Source organism: Phalacrocorax carbo, chromosome Z, assembly GCF_963921805.1.
Source record: "Phalacrocorax carbo chromosome Z, bPhaCar2.1, whole genome shotgun sequence".
Lineage (NCBI taxonomy): Eukaryota > Metazoa > Chordata > Aves > Suliformes > Phalacrocoracidae > Phalacrocorax > Phalacrocorax carbo.
The window spans coordinates 78,690,341-78,708,151 of record NC_087548.1 but is presented as its reverse complement, the minus strand read 5'-3'; the positions used below and the strand labels follow the sequence as shown (position 1 = coordinate 78,708,151).

At 38.9% G+C, this 17,811-nt stretch overlaps 1 protein-coding gene across 7 annotated transcripts in view; it reads right to left on the bottom strand.

Moving 5' to 3' along the window:
- Nucleotides 1-17,811, bottom strand: part of XRCC4 (X-ray repair cross complementing 4) — a 181,428-nt gene that overhangs the window by 141,314 nt on the left and 22,303 nt on the right. For all 7 annotated transcript variants that reach the window (XM_064439501.1, XM_064439500.1, XM_064439503.1 and 4 more), the window contains one exon: nt 11,119-11,306. In XM_064439501.1, coding sequence (XP_064295571.1) covers nt 11,119-11,306 — 188 coding nt within the window. The remainder of the gene's footprint in view (nt 1-11,118; nt 11,307-17,811) is intronic.

The window sequence follows — 17,811 nt, the reverse complement described above, 5'->3', positions numbered from 1 at the left end:
CACTATTACTAACTCTATCCCCCTACAGTTTGGGGGGAGGGGGATGTTTGGAAAGTAACAGAAAACCAAGATGTCTGACTTCACAGAAACCTTCATTATTAACAGACAACATGAAGCAAGCTACCATTTCAGTGGGTTCAGTAATTTCCAATGACACAGGGCAGATTTTTCATTGTGATAATAATTATATATGTGTGTATTTGAAATATTTCTCTAAACAACCTTCCACTTGCTATTCACTAGTTGTCTTTTAACATTCTCAGTTTCCCTATGACCTAGGGAACATCTCATTATTTCTTAATGAGATGAAAACTATGTTGCTTAATGTATTTCAGTATACAATCTCAGTAATGCTGACAAAACCAAAACACTGAAGTGGTGAATGGCTGATTTAGAAAATCAGTTTCTCAAAGCAGGTAGCAAGACCACCCTGTTTTAACTCCTTTGTGAGCCCATGGAAGTAAGATGATAGCAAATTGTTCTATTTTCAATTGTTAGCCAAAAAAACCCCCCAACTTTAAAAAAATAATTATTAGCTGTCTCTGGGTTATTTAAAAGATGACATGTTCTCATTGTATGCAATGTTGTTCAATAGGACTTTCGTTTAGCTTAAACCGTATTTTAAATTGTGAATAAAACAGTACTTGTAAAGGCTAGATAAGCTCACAATTTTTCTCCAACTATGTATCTTCAGACTTCCAAGTTCACCACATTACTCTCAGGCTTAGACCTTCACTTACACTGTAACTACTTACCAAACGCTCAAGTTAGTAAGTCTCCAAAAGCCACATGAGATAGTTCATAAACAATTTTTTTCCTGAGAGTGATTCTGTTCAGAGGAGAAGAGTATAGACTCAGGCTAGAGAGAAAGAGTGTGGTCAGGTTTAGTCCAAATAAATAACAAAATCCATCCATATAATGCTTCTGGGAAGGACTAGCTATACATAGAATAGCAAATCCCATTCTAGTTACAACTAAACAGCTACAAAACACAACTGCAAGGTAACAATTTCAGTATGAAGCCGTGAAAATCTATATCCTATTGCTTTGTGAGTTGTGTAGCAATCAACTAAGTGCACAGAGTACAAAATGTAACAAGCAGCTGAAAATTTAAGGAGGGTAGTAATTCGAGTTCTTCATTTTAGCTTAGTTAGAATTTTATTCCAAGCTAAACTGCAAATATATTAAGTATCACCAAATAATGAAGAGTATGTTTCATGCACTATTTTCTAGTAAGAAAAAAAACCATTTTAAAATAGGCTTAGACTAAGGGCACGATAACCCACACTTATTAGTTTATGTGTATGCATGGACACAAACTATAATATAGCTTGTACCTGATTATGCAAATCACTGATAAACAGCTTCTATTTAGAAAATAAAGGAATGTAGAGACGCAAGACAAAATATGAAATATATCTGTTGATAGAATATAATACTGAAAAGCATCACTTTGCAAAACAGAGGACCTTCTCTCACCTAAGAGATTCCCTTCTAAGTCCCATGTAGTTTGTAGGAGACTAAATCTGATGAGATTTACATGTCAGATTTCAATGTGATGGATGCTATTTGCTAATAAAGGCCACAACAGCAATTCCTGGATTGGAAAATGCAGTTTATTGTCGAAGAGGATGAGGACAGACGTAAAATTTTTTTTCCTACTGATATCCCACTGTTGGAGGGGTTTTTTCCACCCTGCTTCCCCTCCCCACCCCCCCACCCCCACCGCCACTTATGTAAGGTTAAAAGATTTAGACTAATGTAATTTTGCAATAATTTAGATTGAATGTGCAGTTTAAAACCCTGACTGTTTCCAAATTCCACTGTTTGGTACCTCTGCAGCTCCTCAGAACATTGGCAAGGTTCTGTTACCACAAATTAGCATATGCTTGCACATTTGTGTTACAGTAATAACCTACAGGTATTAATCATGCACTGAACAGACAATGTGAGGACAATGTGCAGTGAGAAGACAAAGTGCTTGTGTAAACAGAACAAAAATCTGTACCTCAAAGTCTTAAAAAAAACCCTAAAACTTAGATTTGCCAGAGAAGAACACATGCAGAAAGACAAGGATTTGCGTTCTGAAAACACCAAAAAACCCAAAATGTAACTAGTACCAGTTACATTTTATATCCAACAAAGCAAATAAAACCAAATTTTAAATGAAATGTCAGACACTATTTGCAGGAGCAACTGAAAGGAATAAATAAATAAAAAAAAAAGAATAACAAAACAAATCATCTTATGTGGAAGAGCTTTTCCATGGAATGATACTACCCAGAAAATTACTCTTGAAATTTTACACTGTATTTACCTGAGAAAAGTATTTCTGTCAGAAAACCACATTCAAGATTTGAAAAACAGAGAACCTACCTTCCAAAGGATTTTCCAGTGACGCTATCTTTTAGGAAAACTCAAATATTTGACTCCGCAAAAATGTCAAATATGTATGTAATTTGGCTTCAAAATTTAAATCTCAAATCAAAGAGCCTTAGACTTTGTGCTCCGTGATAAAAAACAAACTTACTCCACATGCTGTTTGACACCATACGACAGGCAGTAGTTAGCATTCTGTAAAATCCTAAGGTCAGATACAATAGTTCACAGTGTTTATAGTGAGGTAGCAAAATTAGAATAGCACTGTTCCACCATAGAACAGTTGTCCTTGCTACACTTATTGGACAATGAAATTAGGAATTTGTTTCACTGTTGAGAGAAAACTTCATTTTTATGTCAGGATTAATAATATACTGTGCCTTCCTAACATAAGTGAACAAGCAAATATATATGCATTTCACATCACTGCAACTTAAGGCAAGAAAACAGCAGTGAGTGTAACACCTTCCTCAGTGCAAGTACTCCAGCCACTTATTTCTGCATCACATTATACAAGGGTATTTCTGTATTTGCCATTTTTAAAAAAAATACTGAACATCTCAAATCTGTTCTTTACTTGCATTTCAAGAAAATTCCAGTATGTAAATGTAGCAGACTAGTATATGTGTTGAAATTAACAGGAATAATTTACCCAAAGCTTTGAGGGTTAAAACATATCCATTCAATATTTGATAATGGTAAAAGTTCTGTGTTAGTGAATGCAGAATTTAACAAAACATTATTACCCTGAGCTTGAGGTTTTTCCTGTGCCTCTATCGGTAGAAAGCTGAAAGCCTCCTCTAGAGCTGCAAAAGCAGTTCTGAAGAGAAACATAAATGAGATTCTCGCTGTTCTTCATGCTCTAACTGTTGTTCATCCGTACAGAGAATATGGGACTAGAGACTTGTAGGGAAGTTTTAAAACCTGCACACAGTAATCTCTTTTCCAGAGCATCTACTGTCCTCTATATTTTTCTTGGGAACCTAGACTTGTCAATATGCTGTGATTTAATGATTTTCCTCCTAAAATGAAAGCATTTGTACTCAGCTGTACAAGTAAAAGTAAGCCTTGATGTTTCACAGAGATGTGAAATGCACAGCAGGTATGCCAGAAAGGGAAAATCTGAAGGAATAGAGAGGAAGGGAGGGGAGACAATACAATAACATCAGGAGAGAGAACAGACAACTGACAATTTTTTCTCGTATAAATCAAATCAATACCTGTTATTTTGCTACTTTAAGACAATTTTACAGCTATTTTAAATATATTTAAACCATCGTTGCACTTGTGAAATAAGATAGTGCCCTTTATAGTGTAATTTCCAATAGGCTTTAAAACACTTAAACTACTACTTTTGTTTAATTGGATCATTCCAGCTAACAGGTAGAGAGAACTGGAGAAGTATTTATTCATTACAGCATTTGATTCTTCCTCTTCCAATAATGCCTCATTTTTAAATGTATATACTACCAGTACTTCTCCCAAAAGTTCTCCAAACCATTGCTTACTGGAAGCAGCAATCAAACAGCTAAACAATCAAATAGCTTATTACAATCAGAGAGCTAAACAAGGAAATTAGCATAACAATCCTCCAGGACTTTTGTCAAATATCGTACGCATATTAACAACTGGGGGAACAAGACATTTTATTTTTTTAAAAATTGTTTTTCTTAGCTCAAGGCTACAGAAGTGACCCACTGCATTTAAAATGTACCTACAAGACCTGAAGAGTTCATAAAGGTACACATCAGGATGTAGCAATTAGAAGTCTCAGATTATGCAAAAGATAACACAATGTTTCTCTTATATAAGTCACATTAATAAGCTATTTCTAAACCCAGCTTCCGAGAAACTCATTCAAGTGTATGCTCTTGAATCCTGAAGTACATAGATATAAATGATACAGAAGAGTCATTGCCATTACACTGGGCTAAAAATTAATCACTTCATCTTTCCGTCTTTTCAGTTTAGCAGTTAGTCGAATTGCCTGGGAAACAATGTGAACTCTCAGTGACCTTTGTTATCCAAACAACATATCCTCAGTGCTTCGGAGCAAAGTACGTGTTCAAACCTTGAACCAAGACAGTGTGGACAGCATAAAGAGCTCTACCAATTCTACTTCACTCATTCAGTATGCTCTGAAAAGTTTTGGTTAGCATGAATTTCTCCAACTATTTTTAACTTGTAGTAAACTCATAAGGAAGTGACAGAACAAACCATGGAAGAGCAGCCACAGGAAACAGAAGAGACAAATAACAGCATCTCTTCCATCAGCCTAATTAGCAACAGTACTGTATCGGAGGTGGAATTTCTTAAGCTCATATCCTCCCTGTTCACAAATTTACACAAAAGGCAAGAAAAAAACCAGAGCCTGTCACATTACTGTAAAAAAAGACAACTGCTAGCACTCAAATAATTGTTTATCAAAGGCTACTTAATCAATTTAATTGCCAGTACAAAAAAAAAATCTTGCCGGATTTCCATTATTTATTATATGTGGAGTGACTCGCTGAAGTACTTGGAAAGATTTACTTCCAAGTGGTCACCTACTTAGATCAAGCGCTAAATCACTGACTCTGTGATGGTGTTTGTTTAGGTGGCAGCAGTTTAGCTGGCCCAGCCTCAATGGCCCCTTACTGAGATCTCTGTGTGTGTGGCCCATTTTGCGCTGCAGCTGGCTTGACACACAAGTCCCACTGTATACCAAACCCATTGTTATTTTAATGTGACTCTTAACAGTCTACTTTGCCCTCACCACCCCAAAAACAGTTCCTAAGGGCAGAGTGCTGAACACCCTACAGCAAAGCCACCTGTCATAAGGAAGATAAATCACAAAACACAGAGTTTTTAAAGGCATAATTTTTTAGGCTTAGCAACATCAGGCTGAGATACAGCTAGAACAAGTATTTATAAAACTCATACAGCATTTTATTTTTTTTGATCACCGTTTCAAAAACATAAGTAAGAAAGTACTAAAATCATTATGGACTTCCCTTGACTTAGATTATCATACTTATTCTGATACTTTTAAAATTACATGCAACTATGACACTGCAAAATAAATGTTATCTAGACATCTGCTCTAAATCAGATATGATACATTTATGACTTGAGTAAGTTTTCCATCCATTAAAAAAAAAACAAAACCACCAAACCATCAGCACCTAAGTAACTAATTAATTACATAAATCTTATATATATATCATTATAAAAGCATAAACACTTTTAAAAGGATTTGGAGATACAGGTTTGGTTTCATCCTATCAGAATAATGCTGGAGTAGTTACAAGCATTTACTTTTAGGCCTCCGGCTTTGGTGGTAGACATCATGGAAGGAACCTACCTATTCATCAGCTAAATAACAGCTGAATTAGGCTGTCAGTTGTAGTCTTCTGAATGACTGTCACACAGATGCTGCGACTCCCCGATCTTTACTTATGCTGATGGTAAAAACTATACAACAAAATTGCCAGAGGGATTTCATATCCGGCCATCACTTCACAGCCTGCCTTCTTACTCTCCATGTTGTTACAGTTCTCCTTGGCCTTCAAAATAGGGCTCTGGCTAACAAGTGAATTCCAGCCTTATGAGCCAGTACAAAAGAGGAGGAGGTAATTTTGAGGAACCACAGACAAGTTTTTAATCTCTAAACTTATTTACTTCCATAAGCAAATAAGAGATAATTATTCTTTCCTATCAGCTAGGAAAGGAAAACCAAACTGATCTTCAAGGGCTTGTTTGTAACCTTACCTCAATGAGATGTTTACAATGCCAACTTGTGTTGATGTGGTGGCGAATCATCTGCCAGAGTTACCACCACCAAATGTTCTATCTAGACTACAAAAGGCACAAAAACTTTGAACAACCAACCCGTGGCACCTAATGAGGGATGATAAGCCTGTTTTCTGGAGGCAACTGCAAGAACTACATTCTCCACCCTATTGCTCTTCAACTTGTGTGCGTCTGTCTCTAAATACAAATTCCTTAGCGAAGACATTCATTGCACCATAGAGCAATGGAGCTGATATATACAGTAGTCTGGACAGGCAAGTAGAGATTCATGGGTTTTGGGGATGGAGAACACCTATTAAGTCATCTAATGTACTACACTGCCAATGCAGGATAGTTAGTTACAGTGCCTTTTCCCTTCCTTTGTCCAGTCCATTTTTAAGTGACTGACGCAATGCGGCTGCTAGCACATCTTCTGGCAAACACTTCAGCAGTAAAACAAATTTCAGCATCTGAAACTATTTCGCAATAATATGCCTACATTTTCCCGTTGCTTAACATCACTCCACTACTTTTATTTGCTCTCCTATAGACCACCCAATACAGTTTTGGCATATAATTATATTTTAGGGAAGCAGTTCTTTAGCAAGGCGCTCCAAAGAAGGTAGGAATTATTTCAAATACCACAGTTCAGTGCAGTTATGGAAACAAAAATTCAGTATCTAACACATTTTATCATCATCAAGTGACTATTACCAGTCACTAGTCCAAAATCACCTAGAGATATTCTCTACAGGAAGACTGGAAAACAAATACACAGGTGCATGACTGGAAAGAAAAAAAAAAACCACCATCCCACCCAACCTAACTCAGACGAACAGACTATTGAAAACAGAGTATTTGAGGTTTATACATTCACTAAGCCCCTGAAAATTACATACATGTCAATAAATTATATAATATATACATATACAGTGTTTCAACATCGGTAACTACCAAGCTGAAAATTATGCTCATCAAGGGAAAAAATCAAGTGACACTAGTGACCTAGCTAGCTTTACTTCACATCAGTCAATAATGTTTAAATTATTCATCTGTAACACTGTAAACACTGCTTTTTAAGGCTTAAAATTTTAAACACTAATTTCTGATGCACTACCATATGAAAGCTTTTGTTATTTATGACAAATTAGATCTGTTTACTAAGTTCCTAGTCTATGTACAAAGCACGCTAATCAGGTACAGGCTGTTTCACAGGTGTAGTTATTTGCAAGAAATGGATCCACATGGAGCAAGATTGTGTCCACGTATGTAGCAGTATACTTCTCCCACATGAATGTGATATACAAAAAAATGAGTTGCATTTTAACCCTCTTTTTCTGTTTTCTCAGACATATACTCTTTGTCAATTAAAGTACTGACAATTAGTAAACACCATAATATTATTAACTAGTGTGAATTATAAATGCATAAAGAACACTATTTGAAATTATTAAACTGTGATATCTACAAATAAATGTGAATTTTCTTAACAAGAAGACAGAATAAGAAGCAACTTGTCTTACAAGATGCAAGCATTTACCACTATGAATTCTTTAAGATGCTTTTATCATGCTCATTCCAGTTGGGAATGTACCAAAACATATACACAGTTGCTGAAGGATGAAAACAGAGAAAATATTCATAATGACTGAACAAAAGACGTAAGACAAATACCCCATAAAAAAACCCAAGTACTGATAAGAGATAAACACAGAATTTAAGTCATGTGTAAGTTCCAGAGCAGTTTCTCTAGTCGTCTTCTATGGTAAATGTACACTTAGCTGAATCTCAGCCCTCTGGATGTACAGAGCCCAGGAAGATTAATTTCCTAATCTGATGCTGAAAGATTTACATCACCACACAGAATTTGCAAAATGTTTGAAACATATTCTATTATACACCCGAAAACTATCTGTAATTCTAACAAAGGTTTCGGCAATTTTATTTGTAGGTGTTATTTGAGTACAGAAGGCAAAAAAGATATTTTCGCCCAATAAATTACATCTTTTCTAAAAACACTCTTTTGACACCCAAAGCTAAAAGCATGCATAGCAATCAGGACACTTTGTATTTTCAAGTTCTTTGGCCAGATTATTACTTGCCCCAATTGGCATAAAGATGTTTTCATATGAATTAAATTTCTCATAAGACTTAATTGATGGAAGCATATATGAGGTGGGCCCACATATATGAAGATATTTCCCTTAATAAAAATACAGCATGTATTTCATCTGTCTGGTATTTAGAATATATTATGTGTGACACAGACAAGAAAAACAGGATTCTTAAAATGACTGCTCCTATTTTCTAAGTACAATCTGGTCCTAACCTTATAATCCTGCTGTAATACAGTACTTTTGACCTAGACCCCTGTGAACAGCACTCAGCCCTGTGTGCTCACAAGAAGTGTCAAGAGGCATGTATAGGGCCCATAAGGCCTTAGATAAATACACAGAAATATTGATAATGCAGTTTGCAAGAGTTACACCACCTAACTTTTGGCACCTCAGTCAAGAGCCAAATTGTGCTGAAACTTCCTATATAGCACAAGCTAAAAGGCATATAATGAAGTACCCTTAAGCCGCCAAACTTCTTTCCACTGAATCTCTTTCTATGCATACTAAAATAAAGCCAAGACTCTGACAATAAGCACAATAAGTGAACTGCTACTGATTAGGTAATCTGAATGTCTCTCCTCTTTAAAGTGAGTTTTTCTTCATCTCGTCTAAGAGATACACATGCACAAAATAAAACATACCCCGATTTCATGTTTGTGACCAATACCTATACTGCATTCTTTGCCTACTTCCAGTCTAGAGGAAAAAAGGTATTTCCACCTTTCACTTCCAATGGACACATCCCACAGAAGGTAGTTTCTTTGTATTGGGTTGGTTTTTTATTACAAGTCAGACACCTCTGCTAGTTTCTTAAGAGGTGATACCTGCCAAAATTAATCAAATGAAGAAGCAAAGCAAGTCCCAATGGTCTGAAGAAGAAATCTTTTAAAACAAAGCAGGTATGACAATCCCTAGACACTTTGCTCCCAGACACAAATCCATGCTAGATTTTTATTCCAGGGGAAAAAAAAAGAAAAAAGATCTGGCCAAAGACATTCCTACTCTTTTCTATCTGCAATCTCATCTCTTTTCTCTCTCCACAATTTTCTTCCCCTCAATAATGCCAGTGAAACTGATTGCAGAACTGCTGTGAGCTGGATCAGTGCAATTTTAAGTCAGTGCTTTGTAAACCCAAATTATTTCACTAACGTGACTGAATGGTCAAGTGGTCAGTCAGTCCGGCTGCTATCCTAGCACAACTGAAGCTGTGACAAACCTTGGGAAAGGCAGAGCATTACTTTTTGGAGGAGAAAGAGTGAAAGAAAGAGAGAAAGAGCGAAAGAGCAAGTGAGCGCAAGAAAGAGAGAGAGAATGAGAGAGAGAGAGAGAGAGAGGGAGGGAGAGAGAGAGAGGGAGGGAGAGAGAGAGAGGGAGGGAGAGAGAGAGAGGGAGGGAGAGAGAGAGAGGGAGGGAGAGAGAGGGAGGGAGGGAGAGAGAGGGAGGGAGGGAGAGAGAGGGAGGGAGGGAGAGAGAGGGAGGGAGGGAGAGAGAGGGAGGGAGGGAGAGAGAGGGAGGGAGGGAGGGAGAGGGAGGGAGGGAGGGAGAGGGAGGGAGGGAGGGAGAGGGAGGGAGGGAGGGAGAGGGAGGGAGGGAGGGAGAGGGAGGGAGGGAGAGAGAGGGAGGGAGGGAGGGAGAGGGAGGGAGGGAGGGAGAGAGAGAGAGGGAGGGAGGGAGAGAGAGGGAGGGAGGGAGAGAGAGGGAGGGAGGGAGAGAGAGGGAGGGAGGGAGAGAGAGGGAGGGAGGGAGAGAGAGGGAGGGAGGGACAAAGGGAGAAAAACGGCAAGCAAGGAGTATTACCTTAAATTAGCTTCTTCCTCAGAAAAGCTTTAACAACAAACCACAACCTGAAATAGCTAAAAAAGTCTACAGGTACAGATTGCACTGGTTTCTTTCTTGCTTTAAGCAGGTCCTTTTCTTTGCAGCCAAGAAACCAACATGGAACCACATTCCCAGTTGCAATTTAATGCATTTCTAAGCAGGAAACAATTTTAGTGTTAGCTTCCAAAATATTTAAGTAATTTAAAAAAACTCATTTTAAATTGACATTTTAGCATTTGAAAATAATCTTACTTAAATTTTAATATTTTTCCTCATTTAGGTGAGTATAGAAAGAGAAGAAAGAAGAAACAAGCAAAGCAGAAATGCGCTGGGGGCTGGAATTTCAAAAGGGAAGCATACTTCCTAAGTTAGGAATTAAAAACAAAGTTACAGCTTATGGAACAGAGCAGCTTAATATTAAACTGCAGCTCCAATGTAGGCATAACCTGCTTAAAAAACCCAAAACACAGGTCATTAAATCATAGAATGGTTTGGGTTGGAAGGGACCTTGATTGATACGGTTGAAAGATCACCTAACTCCAACCCCCCTGCCATGGGCAGGGACACCTTCCACTAGACCAGGTTGCTCGGAACCCCATCCAACCTGGCCTTGAGCACTTGCAGGGATGGGGCATCCAGAACTTCTCTGTCCAACCTGTGCCAGTGCCTCACCACCCTCACAGTAAAGAATTTCTTCCTAATATCTAACCTAAATCTACCCTCTTTCAGTTTAAAACTGTTACTCCTTGCCCTATCACTACACTAATCTAGAACTTAAATAGAGAAGTAATACTCTTACTCAGTAGCATTTAAGAAAGTAACACAGAAATAGTTCTACTGATACCAGGTTTTGAAAGGAAAACACAAACTTGTTTTTATTTTGGACTGTGGCAAAGTTCACAATATTCATTCAATCTCAAATATGTGTCACAGGTCTATGCGATTTTGAAGAACCTAATAAAAATACAGAAATGTGCCAAGAAGGTCCTTCTCACAATTTAACAGTCAAATTTAAATCTTTAACTATACTTACAGAGCCATCTTTCAGATTTCTTTCATAGGAGAAGAGACACTCCATATTTTCTTCATCTCTTGAAATAGCAAAGTTATATTTGCCAGCTGACTCTTCTCCAGCAATCAATGCTTTCTTCAGTTCTTCAACATACTTTTCTCTACTCATTTCCATGTCAGCAGCCTCCCTAGAAATTTCAGCTTCAGACACTATCAGAAAGAAATGTGAGAAATAAATACTCATATGTGTGAGAACATGTATATTTATTCATATATACATACAGATGTACACTAACACCTTACGGGGCAGGCAAATATTAGGAGACTCTTCCTTCCCTGACATGTATTTGTGTGCCAGACAGTAATGGAAATGTAGCAGGAATACTGTGCTTTTCGTAAGAATTAAATTCTGTCCCTTTTTTCCTGTCTGAAAATGGTTTTCTTCTACGAGTCCACAATTCTACTTGCCTCAAGTTATTCCGAATAACACTAACCTTACAACAAAGAGTGGGGTGTTTTAACTATGATTTATTGCACCCTCTCAGTTCTTTTTGAAAGCATGTAATCTAAACCCTGTAAGACAACAGATGCAACTGTCTCCTTAGACATCCTTGATCCAGTTTTCCAAGTTTGTAATTTACAACCTTAGAATAAAATAAACAGTCAATTTACAAATGAAACTGCACGTAGAGACTCGAGAATCCATGTTTTACCATTCACAGCCAAGGACCACTAAATGGGGGATGTGTCTCCAGTTTGCATTACATCAGGTCTATGAAGAAAATTTTACCCCATTCCTTTGAAGATGAAGAATGGTTGATCATGGTACAGAACAGGCCAATGGTAACAACCATGACAGCTTTTCCTGTTGCTTTTGATCATTTATTTCTTCCTAAATCTTCTTTTGGTTAACTCTCAAACTGAAATGGCAGCTTACCAAGACTCATCATCTTGGAGTAGCAAGAAACAGTTCTTGATTTTACCACCTGGGCCCCTGGTTATTCTCCTTCCTTTTTATTTTATTCTACATACTGTTTCCTCGGTATTTTTAGAAATCAAGTGTTAATCAGAATAATTATCTCAATGAGGAGTGCAGAGTTTCTTGCACAGACAGATATAAGCAAAGACTCTAATTTAGATTTAAAATAGGATGGCTATAATGTAATGTAGGCTTTAACGTGTAGCCCACCAGTACCGTATTTTAGATTGTTTAATTGAGTAACAGAACTGTTTGCTTTTCTTCTGAGCAATCTCCTCAGGAAGTCTGCTCTAGACTGTCATTTACTCCTGCTTACTCTTAGACCTTCCTAGCATTTGCCCAGAATTTGAGAGAGCAAGATATGCAAAAGAATATTAGCTTGTGACAGCCTGAAAAACAAACACACACACAAAAAAAACCCACCACACAAAAAAACCCCACAAAACAGAGACAAAAAGTAAACAAAAACACACAGACCAAAACCCAACCCAAAAACCCATGGAAAAAAAAAACCAAACTAACCCCAAAACACATCCTTCACAGAACTGTAAGTGACTTAAAAAAGTATCCCACTTAAACCTCTTATATATTAAAAAACCCTATATTTCTTCTCTATAAAAATGCATTTGAAGATTGTTTGATATTGAGACATAAGCCTGCACGTGTACTGAAATCATGCTGATAGAAATAGAACAGCATTTCAGTCAAATATGAGGCTGTTCAAATTGCCTAATTTTCTTCAATCTTTTTGACACAGTAGCTAACCTCATATTGCAAAGGAGGTGGTACATATCAAATCAACCCATCATATAAAAATACAGCAAAGAGGTGAATGCATAATTATTTGCTATGAATAACTCACCCACTTCAGGATTTCTGGATTAATACTGCACCTTCAGTAATTTTAGCTTATTTTCACAGACTCAGAGTGGTTGAACTTGGAATTGGCCTCTGAAGATTGTCTAGTCCAACTCCACTGATCAAAGAAGGCTCAGCTACAAAGGTTGCTCAGGACCATGTTTTGAGTATTTCCAAGGACTGAGGCTTCTGTCCTCTCCAGGCAATCTGTTCTGATGCTTTGTCACCCCTATGGTAAAAAGGTTTCTTCCTGTGTTTAAATGGAATTCCTTGTATGTTTGCGCCCTTTGCCTCTTGTCCTTTCACTGGGAAAAGCCTGGCTACATCTTCTTCACTCCCTCTCATCAGGTATTAATTAACACACATTGACAAAATCTCCTTGAGCCTTCTCTCTTCCAGGCTGCACAGTCCCAGGTCCCTCAACTTCTCCTAGCATGATGATGCTTAAGTCCTCCAGTCATCTTCATGGACTGTCATGGGACTCAATTCCATAAATTCATGTCCTCTCACACTGGAGAGCCCAGAACTGGACACCTCATCACAGGTCTCAACAGGGCTGAGCAGAGGGATCACCTCCCTTGACATGGTGGCAACACTCTTCCTAATGCAGCCCAGGAGGCTGTTGGCCTTCTTTGCCACAAGGCCACATTGCTGGCCCATGTTCAACTTCTTGTCCACCAGGACTCCCAGGCCCTTTTCAATAAGGGACCTGTGTCCAGCCAGTCACCCAAGGCACCAGTACAAGCTGGGGGGTTATTCCTTCCCAGGTGCACAGTTTTGCATTTCCCTTTGTTGAATTTAATGAGATTCCTGTCAGCCCATTTCTCCAGCCTACTCAGGTCCCTCTGAATGGCAACCCAATCGTCTATCAAGCCCTCCCCCCAGTTTTGCATCATTTACAAACTTGCTGAGGATGCACTGTGTCATGATCCAAGTGATTAATGAAGATGTTAACAGTACTGGACCCAGTACTGACCCCATGGTACAGGGCCACTAGTAACTGGTTTCCAGCGAGACTTCATACCACTGATCACAGCCCTCTGAAATCTGCCTGAGCTCAATCAATTTCACTGTTCATCTGTTCATTCACCTAGTCAATACTTCAACAGTTTGTCCATGAGGATGTTAGAGGACAGAGTATTGAAAGCCTTGCCACTTACAGCCAAAATAAACAACATCCACTGCCTGCCCCTCATTCAGCAAGCTAGTAATTTCATCAGAGAAGGTTATCAGGCGGGTCAGGCACAATTTTCCCTTTGTAAATTCACACTGACTGCTCACCATCTTGTCTGTAATATTTTTTAAAATGGTTTCCAGGATTATTCCTCCAATACCCTTTGGTTGACCAGTATCCAGTGACCTAGATCCCTTCCCAAGGGATCCCTAGACCCTTACCCTTCCCAAAGATGGGAGAGACATTTCTTCCAGTCCCTACAAACATCCCCTGATGACTACTACCTTGCAAAAATAATCAAAAGTGGCCTCACAATTAACTGTTTGAGTCCAGCGGAGAGCTACCAAGATGATCAGGGGGCTGGAGCATCTCCCTTATGAGGAAAGGCTGAGAGACTTGGGTTGGTTCAGCCTGGAGAAGAGAAGGCTGAGGGGGCGATTTCATCAATACCTATAAATATCTAAAGGGCGGGTGTCAGGATTATGGGACTAGGCTCTTTTCAGTGGTGCCCAGTGACAGGACATGGGGCAATGGGCACAAGTTGGAGCATAGGAAGTTCCACCTCAATATGAGAAAAAAAAAAAAACCTTTCCTGTGCGGGTGCCAGAGCAGGGGCACAGGCTGCCCAGGGAGGCTGTGGGGTCCCTTCCCTGGAGACATTCACACCCCGCCTGCACGCAGTCCTGTGCCCCCTGCTCTGGGTGTCCCTGCTCAAGCAGGGGGGTTGGACGAGATGATCTCAGAGGTCCCTTCCAACCCCTACCAGTCTGTGGTCCTGTGAATGACCTGGGCCAGATCCATCAGTACTCATATTTGCATCCAGTCAGGCCCCATGGACATATGTACATGCAGTTTCTTAAGATATTCTCTAACCTGACCCTCCTCCAAGGGTAAGTCTCCTTTCCCCTGACTTTCCAACTGATCTGAGGGGCTTGGGATTTCTGAAGGCAAATCTTAACCAGCAAAGACTCAGGCAAATAAGGCACTGAGTAGTAGTACTTCACTCAGCCTTTTCCATATCCTTTATCACCAGTTCCCCTACCCAATTCCACAGCAGGCCCACATCTTCCTTCATCTTCTTTTGCTGCTGATTAGCCTGCAGAAGTCCTAGCTGCCCTGCACATTCATTGCCAGATGCTATTCCCTGTGGGCTCTGGCTTCCCTAACCCCATCACTGCATGCTTGGTCACTGTCTCTATACCCCTCCCTGGTCACCTGCCTCTGGCTTCTACCACTTGTACACTGCCTTTTAATGTCTGAGTTTAGCCAGGAGCTCTTTGTTTATCCATGCAGGCCTACTGCCACCTTTGATTTCTTGTTCCAGTAAGATGAATCATTTTTGTGCTTGGAGGAGGTGATCCTTGAAAAATCAACCATCTCTCCTGGATCCTTCTTCTCTCTGGAGCTGTCTCCCCTGGGATTCTTTCTGGGCTGTTCTCTTGAAATCTAGGGTTGTTATTCTGCTTTTTACTCTGTTCCCTCCTCTCATAATCCTGAACTCCACCAACTGAACTGTCACAGCAGCGAAAGGCTGTCCCCAGCTTTGACTTACAGAACCAACTCCTCCTTGTTCCGAAGTATTAGCTTTCATAGTCCTCCTCTCTACACATCTCAAAATACAGAAAAACATGCAGCCTTTACTGATCTTAGACATAACTATGGGGGTTTATTGGGGTTTTTTGGTTTTTATGGGTGGGTTTGTTTTTTTTTTAATAGGAGATCACAATAATCAGTTAGGTCATCTATTCTCAAATGCATCAACTATTTGTGCACACAAAAAAGAAATACTGCCTTGCTAATTACCTTAAGTTATTACCATAAGTCTGCAAAATCTGATAAGACAGGTCAGTCACTAACACCCCACTCTGTTACTCTGGATAAGAGACAGGCAAACAGCTAGGTGAAAAAGGAGATGCAGGTGGCAGGAGAGAGCATGCTAATGTCACCACTGCCAGGAAACAGTTCACACAAGGAGAAACTACCCCCTCTGTGGAAGAACTGAGCTTGCAAGATACACTCAGTCAAAAGGATAAATTAGTGGGTCAGAGTCACATTAGTTATCCCCTAGCAGAAGGCATTTTTCCCTAGGCAGATTCAGATGTGTTAGGTCCTTCAAAAGCTAAAAAGCAAAGGGATGCAAGAGAACTGAATTGCTCTGGGGTTATGATCCAAGAAAATAATAATAATAAAAAAAAAATAATGGAATTGGGCTCAATAAATATCAGCAAGTCAGTCTTTGCCACACTAAGATGTGAAATGTCAGGCCTATGGCAGTCTGAAGTCTGTCACAAAGTTTACAGTATTCTCCTTAAGAGACAATGCTTAAAATTGAGTATTCTCTGCTCCCATCTTCTTTTAAAGATACAACAGGAAATCTGTCACACTCATGCTAGCTTAATACAAAGTAAAAGGACAAGGCACCATACATAGCATTTTATCAGATATGCAACAACACATTCAGCAGATGTCAGAAACTGCAAAAATGTCAGTATACATTAAAAACAACATAGGAGTGCTGTGGATCATGCATTAGAATAAACCAGAAATAAAATAACTTCATAATCATTATTCCTAGATTGAAGAAGATGCTTCCAGCCTTACATCTTTGGTCGCATTACCTACATTGAGCAGGAAAAAAATGGAGGGAGTTGGAAAAAAGAGGCCAAGGAGAAGCGTGGTATATCATAAGTGTAAGTTCCTACAGATTTGTAAACTCAAGATGTGTGCTCTTTGTAAAAGCACATCTCCCAAAGTGGAAACTGTATTCTGCTGCCCATTACAGCAGACGGAATAGACAATCATTCATACATGTTTTTGTATACAGCCTAACACTGATGAGCTTTAGGGCACTGAAATACTCTAAGATATCTAATAAACTAAAGATTCAAAACATTTATATTTTAGTATCATCATTTGAAGAGCATGTTACACTTTTCAAATTTATTCCTACAACTCAACAAGACAGATTTAAACAGAGCAAAAAGTAAGCAGCAGCTCTCTTCACTAAGTTGAAGTTAAAAAAAATCTTTATGAAAAGGAACACAGGAGAGACAGAGAGAGAGTGAGAAATGGAAAAAGGTAATAATCTTTTTTCACTGCATGGACTTCACAACCATCTTTCTTCTAATATGTAAAACATTTTCCTATTACATGAAGAGAGAGAGGCTAAGACAGAGGGCCACATATATAGCTAGCTAGTATTTGTGCTACAAACAGGACTTCGAGTGCAAAGCCACACTATTTAGCTGCAGTGCTGCACCACTGCCTCTTTCCCTATGCACCAGACATATCTGCAGCTGACATACAGGGACATGAATGAGAGCAAAGCTAGCCTGCAGCACTGCAAACATGAAAAGACGTACAAGCAAGCAACTGCTAAGTCGATGTCAGCTATGCACTAATACTCACACATTAAGACTGAAAGGTATGAATTTCAGAACAGGACTTGGTACCGTTTCAGAGCTACAAAGCTGGAGGCTGTAAACTTACACTAGCTGTTGCACACCCTATCAGTTCTTCCCGACCTCATTTTAAGCAAAATCAAGTGTTAACCTTCAGCCACAACACAACTGAACACATGTAAGTATCTTAGATGAAGTAGTAAAAGTATTTTCCAAGATTTTTTAAACTTATTTTAAGCATGAAACATATGTTATCAGAAAGGCTTAAGACTTTAACTGCCAGCTGCACCATGTTTTTTTTTA